Genomic DNA, 16,331 nt, shown 5'->3' on the forward strand with positions numbered 1-16,331 from the left:
TGGTCAAACTTCTCCCCCCATCCTTCTTGTTTCGTGGGAGCAGAGGCATCGTGCCGACGCGTGGAGAGAATAGCAAAACGAACATTGGACTGCAAGGAAACGAAGCAATAAGCAGAAAATGTCTCAATTTGCGACCCTGTCTGCTCAAGAAGGAACACACACGCATGCAGCACAGGAAGAGCCTGTCGACTCGGACGCGCATGTGGGGAGTGTCATGCCTGCCGTTGATTTGGAGCAGCTTCAACTCATAGAGCTGTGCTTTGGCGAGCATGAGTTTGGTGTGGTCCTTGACAGCGATAATAATACGGAGCATGATACCGAAGGCGAATGTATTAGCGCCGGTGCCAACTATGTCAATGCTTCGGATGACGCGGAGCAGATGGATTTTGAGCATTACAACGAACCCGGTGAAACAATGTTAGCAGCCTTCGAATTTGACCCTGTGCAGTTTGTCCAGAACAAACTAAGTCATGGTGTGCCACTAGACGATTTGTGCCGGGATCTTGAGACGTATATGTCACTGCTGAACAAGATTATTTTGCGCCACGTGAACACGGATGTGCACGACGCTTTTGTAAAGGTGTCTGGACATCTTGTAGGGATGCAAGATGACCTACGCCTTGTGCAGCACCCCGTGGCTGTAGCTGTGAAGAAGGTAGAAGAAAACATAGCGAAACTCAATGAAATGGAGAATACGGTAACTAGTCAGATCGCAGAGGCAACCGAACTGGAGCTGATGCGTATATTCGACGTGAACTTCTTAAAGGTACTGTTGTTGTACGATCACCTCTGTGTGCAGCTGGAGGCGCTCCCTCCTGCATTACTCTCTCCAGATGATGAAAGCTCCCTGCGGCAACGCCACTTTAAGGATAAGCCTTCTCGGGCCGTAGCTGTTATGGCGAGTAGTGAACATCTGCACGAGGCGCTCCAAGACATCTCTGGTTTAGTACAGCAACTGAAGTCTCTCAAACACATGATCCCGCCTCTTCCTCAGCGGGGGCAGGAATATGCAGAGCTGGATCAAATTTTGAGCAGTGCTTTGCAGATGGTCCACCGCGTTCTTGCGCGAGCGTACCTTGCGGTGTATGAGAAGTGCACTTTGCTTCCTAGTGATGAACTAGAAAAATCACTGTTGAATATTATGCTGGTATACAAGGCGATGGATGAGGTTCATGAGTTCTGCCGAATGTACCGTGAGCGAATCCTTCGACCACTTCTCGAGTCAGTACTCTCATGGCGCGCTGCTACGCAGGCACGCCACAGTTTGGTGGAGACAATAAACCTGCTTAACACACTCCGACATCGGTTGGAAAAAGACGTCCTGCCGTTTGTTTCGTTGCTGCGTGAGGCATTTGGTGCAGAACTTTTACCGATCCCAACGGTTGTTTGCCCTATTGTGTTCGAGTCGCTTCTGAAAAGGATGATATCACTTTACGATTCAGGAGACCCAGATGCCTTTCAACAGCGCTATGTGGCGGCTCATGAGGTGCTCCATCTTATGAAAAAGAATTGTGTTTCCGATGAGGAATTGCGAGCACTGTTGCGATCACCTGATGTGGTGTTGTGGGAGCAGAGGTGGAACACAGATGTCTACAGTGCTATGCGAGTGAATGCTCTGACAAAACGGCTGGACGCAGCAGTGTCAGAGTTTATTACACTAACATCAGAGCAGCATGCGGAAACGATAGATGGGTTACAACTGCGAGAGGAGTCGAACACTGAAAGCACGGTGGCGAAAGTTGTATTCCGCATAGGTCTTTTCTCTCGGCTGAGGGAACTCATTGAGTGGCTCTTCTCCCCAGAGGTTTACATCTACGTTGTGACACCTAAGTATCTCCGCGAGGTTGCAAACGTCACTCGCCGTGTCGCAAAGGCCATAATTGAACAGAGCACAGCCACCCGCACCGTCAGCTCTTTGCGAGATTGGTTATGTGTCGTGATGACTGCTTGTTCAGACTTCACACAGCTTGCTGAATACCTTGAGGGTCCATTTAGTAGGCACATATGTACTGTCAGTCAAGATACCCTTACGGGGCCGTCGTGCTCGCAGTTTCTGCAGTTGCTCGTCCAAGGGACATGTCATGGGACTGTGAAGCAGCTTCATCAACTTGTACAATCACGTGTGGTAGAGGCTTGCGCTGTCGGATTGCAAAATATTCGCTCTGTCAAGTCAGCCTACGCGCACACACGCAAGCCACTCCCTACAGCACCATCATGGTACGTAACGAGCATTGTTGAGCCTATACAGCGATTTGCTGAAGAACTTCAATGGGGCCTGTCACCTGAAACATGGCACGAGGTAATAATTGACGTAGTGACCGATGTGCTGAAGATGTTTCGCAATATCGCAAGGGACACACTAGTAACAGCAAAGAAAACAGAGGAGAGCTGGGGGAAACTGAGACGTCGCAAAGAGCTGACGTCTAGTGGTGGTGACGCCCGTACTGGTGGAATGGAGACAACAACTCAAGAGGGGGCTTTCTTATCTCCATCTTCTCCCGTCACCGGTACCAGTGCGAACACGCGACCAACAGCGGAGACAGCAACAGATCGGGACAAGATGACGTTACAATTGTACCTTGATGCTATAGCACTTATTAATAATATCGAAGGATTGCTGGAATCGCAGTGCAAGGGTGAGGAAAGTGTCAGGATTCGGGAGCTGCCGCCCGTTGAGGCGATTCACAAACTTTTGCAGCGGGCTAAGTGGATACTGGGTGACGATGTGCGGGAGCCCCCGGATATTGACGAAGCTGACGAGTAGCGCAGCTGGAATTGCAGTGCGAGTGAAGAAAGGGGTTGTTTGCTGTAACCGCGCTCCTGTGTGAGCCCAACTGCTTTCGTTGTGTGTTTGGGTGTACCAGTGGGAAAGCTACTTGAGGGACCCAACGGCGCCGTTTGTCTGAGTAGGTTCAACCGTGCGTCCCCTCTTCGAATACGTGTTGGTGCGACTGCCCTGAGTTGTTTGGACCTGTATACCCAAATCTGAAGGTTGTCTTCCGAAGAGGAACCATACCTTTTGTTTTTCCCGCTCTCGTTAGCTTTTTTCGATAATCCCTTTAGCTTACTGCCGAGCAGTGGGAACCGGGCGTTTGTGAGAGCAAAGAAGCGCAAGCACTCGGGCAGCCGATCACATTTTGTTGCAGGAAACAAGAACAGTTGAGTGGTTGTGAATACACAGAATATCCCGTCACCCCATGACTTATCGTGTACTGGGCTCACCGTATGCACTGTTATTTCATCAGCACGTAGCGTACCTGCGATTGAAGCGCTTACCCTTCAAGGTGTACTGCCGCACGTTTGCCACAACCTTGTTCTATGCATGGGTGTTCCGAGCCCGTAACTCCTTTTGCACCGTTGCCCCAAACGGTAAGTCGTACCTGCAGTTATGGCAGCTTGTTTCTGCTGTTGAACGAAGTGGCATCCGTCAGTCGAAGAGTTTCCCCTCATGCGGTAAAGCAACCGTGGCCGAAGAAGAAAATGACATCCAGTTCGTAATAGACCGGCACAAACACCCTAACATTCACATGGTTAATTGGGTTATTGTCCTTTACTCTTCCTGGTGGTTGGCCAAGACAGGGGCGATGTACCGCTGGGTTGAAGGTGATGGCATTGACACCATAGAAGGGTACCTTCGGTACTTCTTTCTTGTCCCTGGGGTTGGCGCGGCGCGCGCTATTGCCGGGTCTTTCAAGCAAGCGATACAAAAGGTCACGTCGGTTACGGGGGTCTCCAAAGAGACGGCCCCCTACATGAAGGAGCACTTCTTCCGTTTATGCGATGCTCTTGAGGTCCACTTTCAGGAGCAAACAAAGAGAGGGGATGGTAGCCTGCAAGTCTCCTTTCTTCTGGGAACACCACACCCCACATTGGCGGATGTTGCATTCGGATCGGTGTTTTCCGCCAATTTCCTTATGGATGATCCCCCAGCGTCAGTAATTGCTCAGAAGTATCCGCACCTGAACTGCTATTTGGAGGCAGTGACGGGCTGGAAAGGCGGTGTTTTTGTTGGAGATGACGGTGTTGCAGGGGCAGGGGGTGTCGTGGCGCGTGGCATGAAAGAAGGCGATACTGACGAGTGCTCCACTTACTTGGATGTTGTTCCCGACTCCCTCTTCCCCGTGCTTAAGTTAGTGGAGGAGGTGCTTCCGTTTATGTTATCGCAGTGTGAGGCTTTTCATGCTTACATGGTAGGCGACGGTGTGCGCGGTTTAAAGAAAGAACGCTTGGAAGGGCCTTGGGAAGGTTGTAGTGGATATTTGCTATCGCAGATCACGGGTATCAAGTCCCTTATGATTATCGACAACGGTGTTTACACCGTTGCAGCCAGAGCACAGGACTTGGAAGTGGCGCTGTTGGCTGCACGAGAGGTCGTAGGCAACGACGACGAAGACGGTGGTGGTGGTGGTGGTGGAAACGGTAACGACTCAGTGATTTCGACGAATAGCGAAGAATGTCGTGGTGAAACTGCACATGTGTTCTCGCGGTGTGCTGAAGATGCAGCTAAACAAAGCGGTTGCCCAGGAGGAACTTTCTCAGCTGTTGAGGAAGTTCAACCAAACACAAGGGAAGGCGGTGGTGTTGCACCGAGCATCGCTTCGGTTGTCGATGTTACGCACGAGGGGCACAGCAACGACCACACCGACTCTGACGGTGCCGATTTCCACCGAGTCTTCACTTCTGCAAGTGGGCGCTCCCGTAGTGTATTACTCCACCCTCGTCACTCAGGGCAGGTAGCGCAATCTATGATGGATAGTTGCCTCTTTCGGCTGCGTGATATACTAAGGAAGATGCATCACCCACACTACACATTGTCTAGCGTTTTCCACGGACGTAAGATGTTTGTCGCCGTCATTCCCGAGTGTGAAGTAATCGAGTCGCGGAAGCGAAAGGGGAACACTTCGACGATTGTTGTCTGAGTCTTGTAAGGCCTCTGACTGTGGACCACAGGGATCTCTATCATCATCACAGATTGACAGTTAAGAGGCTCGGAAGATTTTTTCTTGTTTTGTGCTGTGCTTAGTATTTCATAAAAACATTGCTCGAAAGAGCAACGGTAAGAGAAACTACAAGTGTTTTATCGACCACGGCTGCCTCGCTGTCTATTCTCGTTTTTTGTCTATCAGCTAGTTGAGTGGGGGCTGACAGCGCGAAAAGCTGTGCCAATCCGGGGGGTGTACCGGGCGTGGTAAAAGTGAATTGTAGCCCCGAAGGTGGTGAGCGCAGTTTCGAGGAGTACTGTTTGCACTGCGCGGTCATAAGAGAAAGCAAGTCGTCCCAAAGAGCGATTGGGACATCTACTCACATTTGTTCACGAAAAGGAGGCGATCACTCCGTTGGGTTGGGGAATTGATAGTATTATCACTGATCAGACGTTGGGATCCTTGATGCTTTGTCACAATCGACTGCTGCTAGTAAACAAGCAAACTCAGAAGTATCGTACGAAGTTACGCTACCGGTTCCGTCAACCGTCTGTTGTGCCGCTACGCCAAACCCTTCAGCAGCGCCACAACACGATCCTGGAAGTTCTGCGAAGACGCAGGATAAACTCCGGCGATCAGTCTCCCTATCGATACGTGGAGGAACGACTATACTCTAAACCATCGCGACTTGATCGTGAAGGTGTAAAGGTTAACAAAACGTACGCACTGCAGGGCTTAGGTGATCTGGAGCCTCTCCGGTATGGTGCGAACTTTGGGATTTCTGAAAAGGATGCGTTAAAGTACGAAACCGTGGCCGAAAAAGCGAAGTACATGGAACCACCTATTCCCTATAGCTCCCTCGCGGCTCGGAAGCTAGCCGCTGGTGCGTTGTGGCCTGCTGCGCCAGACCCAGAAGGGATGATAAGCAAGGAGGTTCGACTACTACGACATGAGTCAAGCATGTCCCCAAGCGCGCGTGCGTTTTCCGAAAGGGTAGCATACCACCTGCGGCGCTCGCTTAAAGCATGTCCAGGCCACATCGCTGAGCACATCGACTTTACGCAGCTTATCATACAGGAGGTGTTGGGGTCCCGTCGCTCTAAAGAAATATATATTGTTTGGTTTACTGTAGATCCCGGGGCGCGCTTTGAACTGGAGCCGCGTCTGCATCAGCTCAACCACTGGGTACAACAACTTATTATTAAGAGAGTGAAGCGCCGTCCTCATATCCCACGAGTGACATGGATTTATGATGGCGGAAGGCTTGAGCGTGAGCTACCACGTGATGTTAAGCAGGAATTGCAGAGTTTCGTGGCTGACGCAGCAACAACGCTGGAGAGTCGTGTAAAGTACTTAAAGGAACTCGACACAATGAATCAACGTATGAAGGATATACCGTGGTTTATGCCGTACTTGTGGAGCAAAGAGGAGAAGGCCGCGCGGCAGAAATCCATGCTAGCTGATCTTGAGGAGGTGGAGCGGAGGAAAAATGAACATAGTAGTGGACGAAGTGCACCGCCTCGCACGAGTCCTCCTCCTCAATTCGTTCGCTAAGACACGGACATCTGTGTGATTAACCGGATGGGGGGCTCGTTTAGTTTAACCGCCTATCTGCGCCCTTGGTACAAGTTATCGTACTTACCGCGTCTGCGCCGCCTCCGACACACGCGCTCGCGGGTAGACGCGCGCATGATCTCACTGTGCGTGCCAACGTTTCTCTCTATTGTCATCTTGCTGCGCACAAGTAACGAATACCGAACGTTACAAGTATTTATGCGGGTATGGGGGTGTGAGTGCGGTCAGTTGTTAAGTGGCAGCGCACAGGGGCTGTTACATATCGTCTCCTATTTTTTCTCCCAACACTTTTTTCCTCTCCCCTCCGTACATTTGAATGAGTAGTACATGAACCTTGCCGCCTGTGCCTGAGCGTCACCAAGCAGCAGATAACAAGTCCATCCCGCACCTATGCAATATATTATTCACGACCCACACAACTGCATTGAACCTCAGTTCCATTACAAATCCATCCTACGACGAAGGGACGGAACTATCCCCACAGACACATTGATCGCTCGAAATATAGCAGCCAATTCTGTGCCATCTGGCATCGATGGTGCCGTTAACTTAGCTCAGCACTCGCAGAGGGACGGTTTACCATTGGTGACTAATGGTCACGGCGGGCCCGCATCAAATCGCTCGGCGTCAGTGAAGGTCAAGCAAAGGGGTGAAGAGGGCTTTCACAAGGTAGAAATGACAAAAGGTAGAAAGTTTCTCACACCAAGACGTGATCCACCGCTTAGTCGCGTCCGTCATGGACTAAAACTGAGGGCGGCCAGTACGGTTTTTTCAAGCCCACTGCGCAAACTGCGAACTGCTACTGCATCTTTGAGCGAAGGAGAGTCGGGCTTCGCAACGGCTGTGGACGAATTAACTGTAAAGCCTGTTCACGTGGTCCGATTGCGGGACGTGGATGGACAAGTGCTTGACGTGCAATGTGACTCTGTCGGGGACTCGCCCATAGCGTCACTTATACCTGGAGGTGGCGTAAATGATGGGAGCTGTTTCACTTTACATCTTCTTTACGATGGCGTGCCACCTCTCACAAGTTCAGCTGCCACGACCCCCACAAGACATCTAGCAGGTGCAAGTGCTGCCTTCTCCCGCTGGTATCGGTACTCCACAGCCGCAACTCTGTACCTTGCGTTGGTGGATGCGGGATTTTGTGACAGGTTCGTCCCCCTTCTGTCGGTTCAATGGATTCACTGGAAGGAGCTGCTGCAGCACCAGGTGCACCTTCGGTTGGACCTGATGTCCAATCCACCAACGCGACACATGTGCTTTCCGTGTCTCGGAAACGGTAAGAATGAAAAGGTACCGGTCGCTGTGTCCTTACCGATGACAATGAAGGGTAAGCTGCGGCGTATCTACAACTGCGGAGTCCCACCATCCATTTGCTCTAGCCCATTTACAGACGCTGAGGTATTCCAACTATTTTATATCCAACTTATATTCCGTGCCGCTTATGATGTTGTATTTAGCGACATGATGCTGGGTGACGATGACGACATCCTTCGGACTGATCGTATAGCTGTGCAGACGAGCGGAAGGCAACCGCTGGCGTTTGAACATCCAGTTATGGTAGACAAGTGGCTGATGTTTCCTCCAAGGTCAAAGATATTATACATCACCTGTTTTGACCATGCCGTCATTCCCCACTTCACCTCCCCTGCTCGTTGGCGCCAAGTAAAGAAGCAGCGTTTGTTTGGTGCGTCACCGCGGCTGCAGTGTCAGGGTACCTTGGGGAAACATGTTGTGACAGAGTGGGCTATGCATCGCAACGTCGACGATCCGAAGGATGCACTCGCTGCACTGGAGGAGCTATTTGGACTTTTTGAATCATCCTTTGGTGTTGGTCGAGCCTCTGTGTGGCAGTCTGCCATCCCCCCACGTATTTACCGCTGCAGCGTAAGTGCTTTCGAACGTCTGTGGGCAAATAATAGTGATTTGGGACCTCTCCTTGTGTGTGCATCTTGTCCCACAGAGTCGGTGTCTCCAAATAAAAGTAAACCCAGAGAGGAGAAGGAACCAGGGGCTGAGCCTCCAGGTGTGCAGGAACCAGGGGAAGAAGAGTCTGTAGTACAGCGCTGGAGGCAGTACTTGAAATGCGGCGATGTGACAACATTTGAGGGCCCGGTGGACTCAATTAAAATTGTGCGCTACCTCGGGAGCGGCGGAAGCAGCCTGGTGTATGAAGGCAGGTATGGCCCAAACAGCATTCCTGTAGCAGTTAAATGCTTCATTATCCCATGTGATATGTCCCACGAAGACTACGTTAAGGAATCGCTGACGAGCGTAGCGTTTCTTCTCTTTTTCAATCAGATGGAAAAGTACGGTATTGGGAAATATATTCATATGTATGATTTTGTGATTAGTTCCGTGCCTCCCAGCAATATGTCGATAGAGGATCTCAAAACATGTACACGAGTGTCAGATCCCGCCGGTGAGTGGCCGAAACTCTGTTATCTCGCAACCACTCTGATGGATGGCGTTATTGGTAGATTTCTCACAGAGGAGGACGACGACTTCGATCCCTGCTACGACACACTTGTAAACTCTCCACTGTGTGATGGGGAAATCTTTCAGTTTTTGTATATGCAACTCGTGTTGCGCGCACTGTTCGACTGCACAATACTAGATTTGATGTTAAATGGACAACTTCGTGGGGATAATCTTGGCTTCGCTCACCTTCTTCGTACCGACACCGACGGAACCTTGATGCAATCGTTCAAGGGTTTGTTCGCCATTTTTCAACCGGATAACGATACGAAGCCCCAATATTTGTGTTTCCCGGCGAGCACCAACCCCGGCGCAGGCGCGAAAACTTCCTTACGTCTTATCAACTTCATCGATTTTGGACAAGGGAAGCAGCCAGATCTGCAGGAGCTAACACGACGTGGTCTCATCGGTGAAACCATTGTTGAATCGTGTATTCAAGATGATGGATTTGGCCGTTATTGGCCACTCGACCGCCTTTATTGTCAATATGTCGATACTAGCGGCAGTGTTGCTCGTCAGGCAGTTGATTGGGGAGCTCACGTAAGTGTTGGCACCCCTGAAGCCTCCGAAGCTGCAGTGAAGGCGCTGTTTGACATATTTGTTCCGGCATATGGCGTAGACGCCCCAACGGAGGAGGAGCTTGAAGGACACATCATCTTCCGCTGGACACCCGAAAATGTGGAAAAATTGCGTCGTAGCAGTAGTGAATTGGTCATTCCTCCCATGGAGTAAAGGTACTGCCTGCCTTTTCCTTTTTCTTTTCCCTCCCCTAGTTAAACTAAGGTATCAGTAGACGTATTGTCTTCCTCTTTATTCATCCACAGCGCATTATGCTTGGGTACATATCAGTGGTTAGTAATAACCTCAATAAGTCGGAGATGCATGATGTGGCTTGTAATTGTTTCCCAATGTGATTTTGTTGCCATTTGTACCCTGTTTCTTTTACAACTTTTTTGTTGTTTTCTCTTTCGGTGGGTAGTGTATTTTTATTTCTTTCTTCCCTCAATGTTCCTCCTTTCTGTTCCTCTCATTCATGGTTTTTAATATCCGATTGTTATCGCTTTGTTTCTCACCATTGAAAGAGGAGGGAGGAAGAGGGGGGAAAAAAAAGCTGTATTATATTCTCCGTTACTGCCATTCATATTACTGATATTTTTGCCAAAACTGCATTCTCCCTGTTTTTTTTCTTATTTTCCCAACCTCATTTTTTTTCTTTTTTGTTCTTCAGTGGCTCTGTTCGTCTGCTTCTGGAGCTGTGTGTTTGTTTTGTTTTGTTTTTTGGTATTGCTGTTGTTTTAATTGTTTCGTTCCGTACAGATATGTTCTGAATTCTCAGACGTTATTTCCCCCCTCCGCCTCGCCGCTACAGTTTATGAGGGGGCGAAACGCGAATGAATTTAATAATATATAAGTAAAAAAAAAAATGCAAACGAATGAGCTACACTAACCGACACTAGTTTAGTTTCGGCAAGGACCAGATGGCATCAGTAATATTTTTGTTTTCTTTTTTTTTTTTACTTTGTGTATTATACTTGATAGCACCTTTCCTCCTCTTCTCCGACAAACAAACAAACGGAAAAATCAATGACCATATAATTAGTTAGTAAATTGATTTTTTAAAAATCAATTAAAAGGGGAAAGAGATTCACCTGTACCGTGTGAATGTTTGAATATTTGCGTGGAGGAAATAAAAAAAAAGAAAAGGAACCGATGCGTTGGAACCTTTTGCTTGGAGAAACCTCCCCCTTCTCCTCTTCTATTCTTCATCATGTTCAAACCGAAAGAATAAATAAGACAAATGTATGTGTTTTTTTCTTTTTTAAAAAAAAAATGTAGAGATACGTACACTCAAGTTTACATAGCATATTATTTTACATTGATTCATGGCAAACTTATCGTTTCCTCCGATATTCTTCTTTTATTCAAAAAATAATGATATTTAAAATAGCCGGATGGAAGAAATGAAGTGGAAGTGGAGGAGGGGGAGACTTCGTAGTGTATATAAATATATATATAATTTTTTTGTTTTACAGCTATAGTGATGTCGTTGCCGCTGCAAAACTTTGTGTTTCTTTGCAGTGAAACTGCCACAGGCTTTATCTGTGATTGACTGTTGTAACTTTTAGTGCTTCTCTCATATATTCGGTTAATTTATCTTTTTTTTCTTCTGTTCTTTTTTTTTCTTTTTGGAAGGGGGTTATTCCTCTTGAATTTTGTACTTTGAGAGGAACCTGTGAAGGAAAAAGGAGGGCTCAGTAGATAACCGTTTCCTTCAACCGGACGCCGAGAAGCCGTAAAAAAGAAAAAAAGAGAGAAGAGAAAAGGAAAAGAGGTGAAAGAGGCAGGCAGACGGACAGGAAAAGATTATAACAAGCAAACACATATATTTGTGAACAATATATATATATATAAATATATTATTTTGTATTCCGTAGTGGCGCTCATGGAGGACGAGCCGACTCAAATCCTTCTCACCAGAGAACAGTTGGAGCGAAGTGTGGAACGCCTTAGCAAACCCCATTCGCGTGAGGTGAATTTGAAACCACTCTGCAAATCCGTTCGACTCCCACAAGAGGCGAGGGAGCGCAGTATTAAACATCTTTACAATGATTCCATGGAGCACAAGGAAAGACGGCTCCGTGAGATTGAGCAAAGCCTCAATGCAGAAATAGAAAAGTACCACGCGGGGAAACCAAAGCTCGACTCGGCGGATACGGAGGGTTTAGTATCGCGTCTGTATAATGAATCCATTCAGCGAAAGAATGATAATTTAAGACAGTTGTTTGAGCACCAGGTTTCCCTCTCACGCCCTAAAGAAAAGAAACTGAAAAAGGCAGAGCAGCAGGAGTTTGTTACACGCCTTTACCAAGGAGGTATGGAACATAACCGAAAGAAACATATTGCATTATTTGAGGAACATGTCTTGGCGAGAGAACCAAAAATGGCGCAGCGAAGTCCGGAGGATCTCGAGATCGCTTGTAGTAAACTAACAAGTGGCAAGAGTGTTACCGATGACTAACTCTGCTGCATGCTTGAATGGAAAAAAAAAATCCAACAAAAAAGAAAAGGAGGGGAAGAAAGGAAATGGAAAGATACGGTTGCTGTAGGAAGAAGTGCAAAGTGACAGCAGGCAGCAAAAAAGAAAAATAGGAGGGAAAAGTGTCAATTGAAGTATTATGTATAAACAAGGAATGAAAAGAGAAGAAGTTAGTGTCGTATACGTAACCACTCGGAAAAGGGGTTACTGCTGTTACCACGACTAAAATTAGGCTATGTTTCCGTACTTGCATGTGCGTTTTTTTTTTGTGTGTGTGTGAGCACATGATTGTATATGATTGTGTTTTGTATTTATTTATTATCTCCTCCACCCATTTTCACCTTTTTAATAACTAACGCAGTTAGAGCCTACCACTATTTTTTTGTGGATATTTTGGTATGCCCTGCGACTACACCATTTCACCTTTAGAATCAGTTTGCCAATGGGTTTCTTTTTTTTCCATCCTCTGACTCAACGCATACATCCGGTTTGTCACGAGCATTTGTCACCTTCGCATGACTTTATTGTTCGAATTGCTAATCATCTAAATGAATAAGTTTGTTACTGTTGGTACTCTGTATCTTTTTTCTTCCCTCTTTTTTTTTTACTTCCTTTTGTGTTTCTTGTATTTCTACCTGAAGCATAACACTATTTCATCCAGTGCACGAAGTTTGAAAGGTGATTAAGGATTAGTTCACTCACTGCTGTTCAGTGCGCACACGCCTGTACTTTTTCACGTGCAAATGTGATGTGAGGGAGTTGAAGAGGGGAAGAAAAAGAAATATGAGGGGACATGTTGGATTTGTGCCGGTACACACTTACGTTGGAAAGTGTCATGCGTACCGCTGTGGCTGCTCGGTGCAATACACGTTTGAATGGTAATTTTGCCTATTTTGTTATTGTTTGCTGATGTTATTAATAATGCTATTTATCGAGTAAGTAAATTTTTTTTTGCGTCATTTTTCCCTTTTTTCAGTATTCCATTTGCTGCACTTATGCTTCTATCTCCTTTCCTCCCCCCCCCCTCCCGAATGTTTAAATCAACATTGTTCTGACGCAATTTCCGGAGCCACTGAAACGGAAATATTACATGAAAGTTATTACACATGAGCAAGTAGCGATGTGGCTACGTGACCATCAATGCCCCATGACTTCGTTGGAACTTTACTACGAATGGCAAGACGTGCATCATGAATTATTTCCTGCACCTCTGGTGTTTGCAGACATGGATGGATGTGCCGCTGCGCTAACCATAAGCGCTGGTACTGTCAATATTGGCATGATGAACAAACTTGTGGAGCAAAGCGTAGTGAATATGCTGCTGCTCTATAAGAGGCGGTGCGGAGCCGCTGCCGTCGCAGAGGCTGTCAAAAAAGTGATGCTGCAGTCGGAAGTGCCTGACGTCTCCGCTGAGTCGAACGTTACAAGTGGGGGTGGATCCGCAACTTCGAATACACGAGTGGTGGAGGTTGAAGATCATGGGGAAGCGCAATTGAGCCGCGTGGCGAAAGCTGAGGAAGAACTTTCAACGGTAACCTCGGTTCTTTCTGAACAACTGCCAACGCTTGTTCATGCGGTAGATCCTCTACAGAAAGATTGTCTCATTCCACTAATCAGCCTTTCTGCTACAATTAGCAGCAAGAAGAATGATCGAGTGGCGGCGCGTCTTCTTCTTCTTTCGTTGTACCTTCGCCCCAACGCCGAACACCGATCAGTAGTGGCAGGGGCTTGGGTCAGAACGCTTCAACATACACCGCGTACAGTTATGCGCCACGAAGTAATACCTGAACTCTACAATTTGGCAAACGCAAGGGCCGCAGAGCGAAGGATTTTGGCGCTAACGTGTCTCGAGTCTTTAGTCCAACTCATGGGGGAGCAAGAGGAAGATATAGTTTTTCGGCAGGCAATCTGTGAGGGCTTACTACTGCCTCTTAGTGAAGACGAGTCAAAAACAGTGCGTTACCACGTAGTGCGGTGCCTGACAGCGCTTTGGCCAACGTGCCCAAGCATAGACTTGGTTGGTGGCGTACAGTGCAATGATGAAGTGACAGAATGTCACTCCAGGTTTCTGGAGCTTCACGCGCGTTTGATGCTACACGACACCAGCGCTACCGTCAGGCGTCGAGCACTCAGAAGTATGCGTGAAAGCATCATTCCTAACCTTAAGCCACGTGTTATGTTACTCACGCATTTTATTCCCTTATTTCTGTCCCTTGTCAACAGGGAGGTGCTTGCTAGGACAAACCACGGGAAGCCCATGCCCTCCGGCTCTCACGCTACGGATATTGTAACCTCACATACCACCGCGAATGTGCTCGATGCTACGGACGAAAGTGCTGACCGAACCATCACATTACTTGCAACTCTCATTGGTGATGCGCTCACCCATTCACGAGAAGACGTTGAGGAAAGGGATGTACCGTGCGCGCGGAGTGCTTTTGCTGAAAGAAGTGGGGGTGTCCCCGGAAAGCCGGTTGTTTCCGCCGCGGTGATCAATGCTTATTTGGATGTGGTACTACCCACAACGCGTTCGCTTCTTTTAGACCTCCACGAACACGAGACGTTGTGTTCATGTGCCTGTGCCTTGGCTTCGTCGCTTGCCAGGATGGTTTCCTCTTTTAGTACAACCGATTGGAGACGTGCGCGTGAGATGCTTCTGCTCATCGTAGCGGGACGGGACGGCAGTGATGCTACCGGATGGGAGGATGCCGCCGGTGCAGGGGCAGGCAACTCAACAGTAAGCAGAGAGACCCATAAGCGATGCCTGTGTTTTTTTATAACGTTTTTAACTTGTGTGGCGGGTTTGCAAGACAAGGATGCAGGTGCTAACTCCGCTGATGTGCGAGACATCGTGAACGACGCTACCGCGCTGATGCGCGATACCATAGTTACAGGGAAAACGGAGGAGGAAGAAGAGAGGAAAAGAGTGGTGTTTCATGCTGATGCCAGGAACCGACATGATGTGTGTGGCTCTGCCTTCACATACCTCATGGCGTGCACAGATGAACCGGGTAAAACAACTGGGGCTTCGGCTGTTCTCTCCGCGTTAAACTCCCTCGCACAATCACCTGATGTTCCGGAACGCGTACTTGCACTTGCGTTGGTGGAACGTGTCAGCGCCTTAATGGAAGACGACGGGGCACAAATGAAATACTTGTGGCCAGCGGTGCATCCCCTGATGTACGACAAGGTATTTGAAGTGACTGAGGCGGCAGTGAAGACAGCCGTCTCGATGGTGGCATTCATAACCAAACCAGAAGATCAGGAGGAGGTGCTTCAGAAGGTGTTGGACACCGTGAAAGCCGAAGGATACCTCTCGCGTCTCAGCGTTGTGTTTCTACTACACTGGTGCTCGCTCATGCGAATAATAGCTGCCGAACCGCGTGAGCAAATTCTGTACAATTACTTGGCAACGGTAGCTCAACAGTTGGCCAAAACACTGAGCCCCACTGCTGTCGTGCCCGCGGAACGATCGGGCGTGACGGGTCGATGTACAGTGGCTAGCGTCGCGGGATCTATGGAGATACAAGAGGTTTTGCAAGCTGTGCTCACCGTCCTTGCTGCGATCCCCCATTGTGCTGTAGTAACACCCCAATTGGTAAGGTCATATCTTATTCCGAGTATCAGACTTTTGTTGGCGGTAACGTCACTTTCAGAATCTTGTCGAGTCCAGTTGAACAACATCACAAAAGAGTACGAGGCATTGCTCTTGTCAAGTGGAAAGAAGCTTCACAGTGAAGGAGGATTCTTTGAACGAATACGCAACGAAATAAAGAGGCGCTTTTAGTAGGTGTCTCTGTGTATTTCCTTCAATGCATTAGGTAGGGACGCTATGAAGCAGCCGTGTCAGTTATTCCACGCGGTGTTTAGGCGTGCTACGTGTGTCAATGCGGGATTTTTAAAATTCTCCTCTCACGCCTTCCGTTACTTCAGTGCCTCTACGTTAACACTGATGTTACATATTGGTTTACCACAATACCATTATGTCTTTCGTTACCGGATTTGTCTCGCAACAGGTTTCCCTTCTTTACAGTACGATATATCTGTGATTCTTTGTTTTGCTGCCGTTTTGGCTGTTTTTTTTTTAAATTCAAACGTTTAACATCCGATAATCAGTCGTCTACGTGATAACGGTGCCAGCGATTGCTTAACTGGCGTATGGTCGTTGCATTTCCTCTTCTATTTCCTTCCCTTCTGTTTCTGTTTCCTTTTTTTTTTTTACCTTTTACAACAGAAGCATAAGCAGTTGGAGCCTCGGACGAAACAACTTTCGTAAACACGGGCACAGACTCGCAAATAGGGTCTACTGGGGTCAG

The 16,331-nt window shown here is 48.0% G+C and overlaps 6 protein-coding genes across 6 annotated transcripts; all 6 read left to right on the forward strand.

Annotated features, from left to right (window-relative positions):
- Positions 1-118: 118 nt before the first annotated feature.
- Positions 119-2,764, forward strand: TbgDal_XI11870 (hypothetical protein, conserved; the record flags this gene model as incomplete). Its single annotated transcript, XM_011782030.1, has 1 exon — positions 119-2,764. The coding sequence occupies one exon, from the start codon at positions 119-121 to the stop codon at positions 2,762-2,764; it is 2,646 nt and encodes an 881-aa protein (XP_011780332.1).
- Positions 2,765-3,197: 433 nt separating this feature from the next.
- On the forward strand, positions 3,198-4,919 carry TbgDal_XI11880 (hypothetical protein, conserved; the record flags this gene model as incomplete). Its single annotated transcript, XM_011782031.1, has 1 exon — positions 3,198-4,919. The coding sequence occupies one exon, from the start codon at positions 3,198-3,200 to the stop codon at positions 4,917-4,919; it is 1,722 nt and encodes a 573-aa protein (XP_011780333.1).
- A 468-nt stretch (positions 4,920-5,387) lies between these two features.
- On the forward strand, positions 5,388-6,476 carry TbgDal_XI11890 (hypothetical protein, conserved; the record flags this gene model as incomplete). Its single annotated transcript, XM_011782032.1, has 1 exon — positions 5,388-6,476. The coding sequence occupies one exon, from the start codon at positions 5,388-5,390 to the stop codon at positions 6,474-6,476; it is 1,089 nt and encodes a 362-aa protein (XP_011780334.1).
- Positions 6,477-6,887: 411 nt separating this feature from the next.
- On the forward strand, positions 6,888-9,710 carry TbgDal_XI11900 (hypothetical protein, conserved; the record flags this gene model as incomplete). The annotated part of the gene is made up of 1 exon (XM_011782033.1): positions 6,888-9,710. The coding sequence occupies one exon, from the start codon at positions 6,888-6,890 to the stop codon at positions 9,708-9,710; it is 2,823 nt and encodes a 940-aa protein (XP_011780335.1).
- A 1,711-nt stretch (positions 9,711-11,421) lies between these two features.
- TbgDal_XI11910 (hypothetical protein, conserved) lies at positions 11,422-11,997 on the forward strand (the record flags this gene model as incomplete). Its single annotated transcript, XM_011782034.1, has 1 exon — positions 11,422-11,997. One exon carries the CDS (start codon positions 11,422-11,424, stop codon positions 11,995-11,997), a length of 576 nt encoding a protein of 191 aa, XP_011780336.1.
- A 1,108-nt stretch (positions 11,998-13,105) lies between these two features.
- TbgDal_XI11920 (hypothetical protein, conserved) lies at positions 13,106-15,802 on the forward strand (the record flags this gene model as incomplete). The annotated part of the gene is made up of 1 exon (XM_011782035.1): positions 13,106-15,802. One exon carries the CDS (start codon positions 13,106-13,108, stop codon positions 15,800-15,802), a length of 2,697 nt encoding a protein of 898 aa, XP_011780337.1.
- Between the last annotated feature and the right edge of the window lie 529 nt (positions 15,803-16,331).

This window comes from Trypanosoma brucei, chromosome 11 (assembly GCF_000210295.1).
Source record: "Trypanosoma brucei gambiense DAL972 chromosome 11, complete sequence".
NCBI classification, from domain to species: Eukaryota; Euglenozoa; class Kinetoplastea; order Trypanosomatida; family Trypanosomatidae; genus Trypanosoma; species Trypanosoma brucei.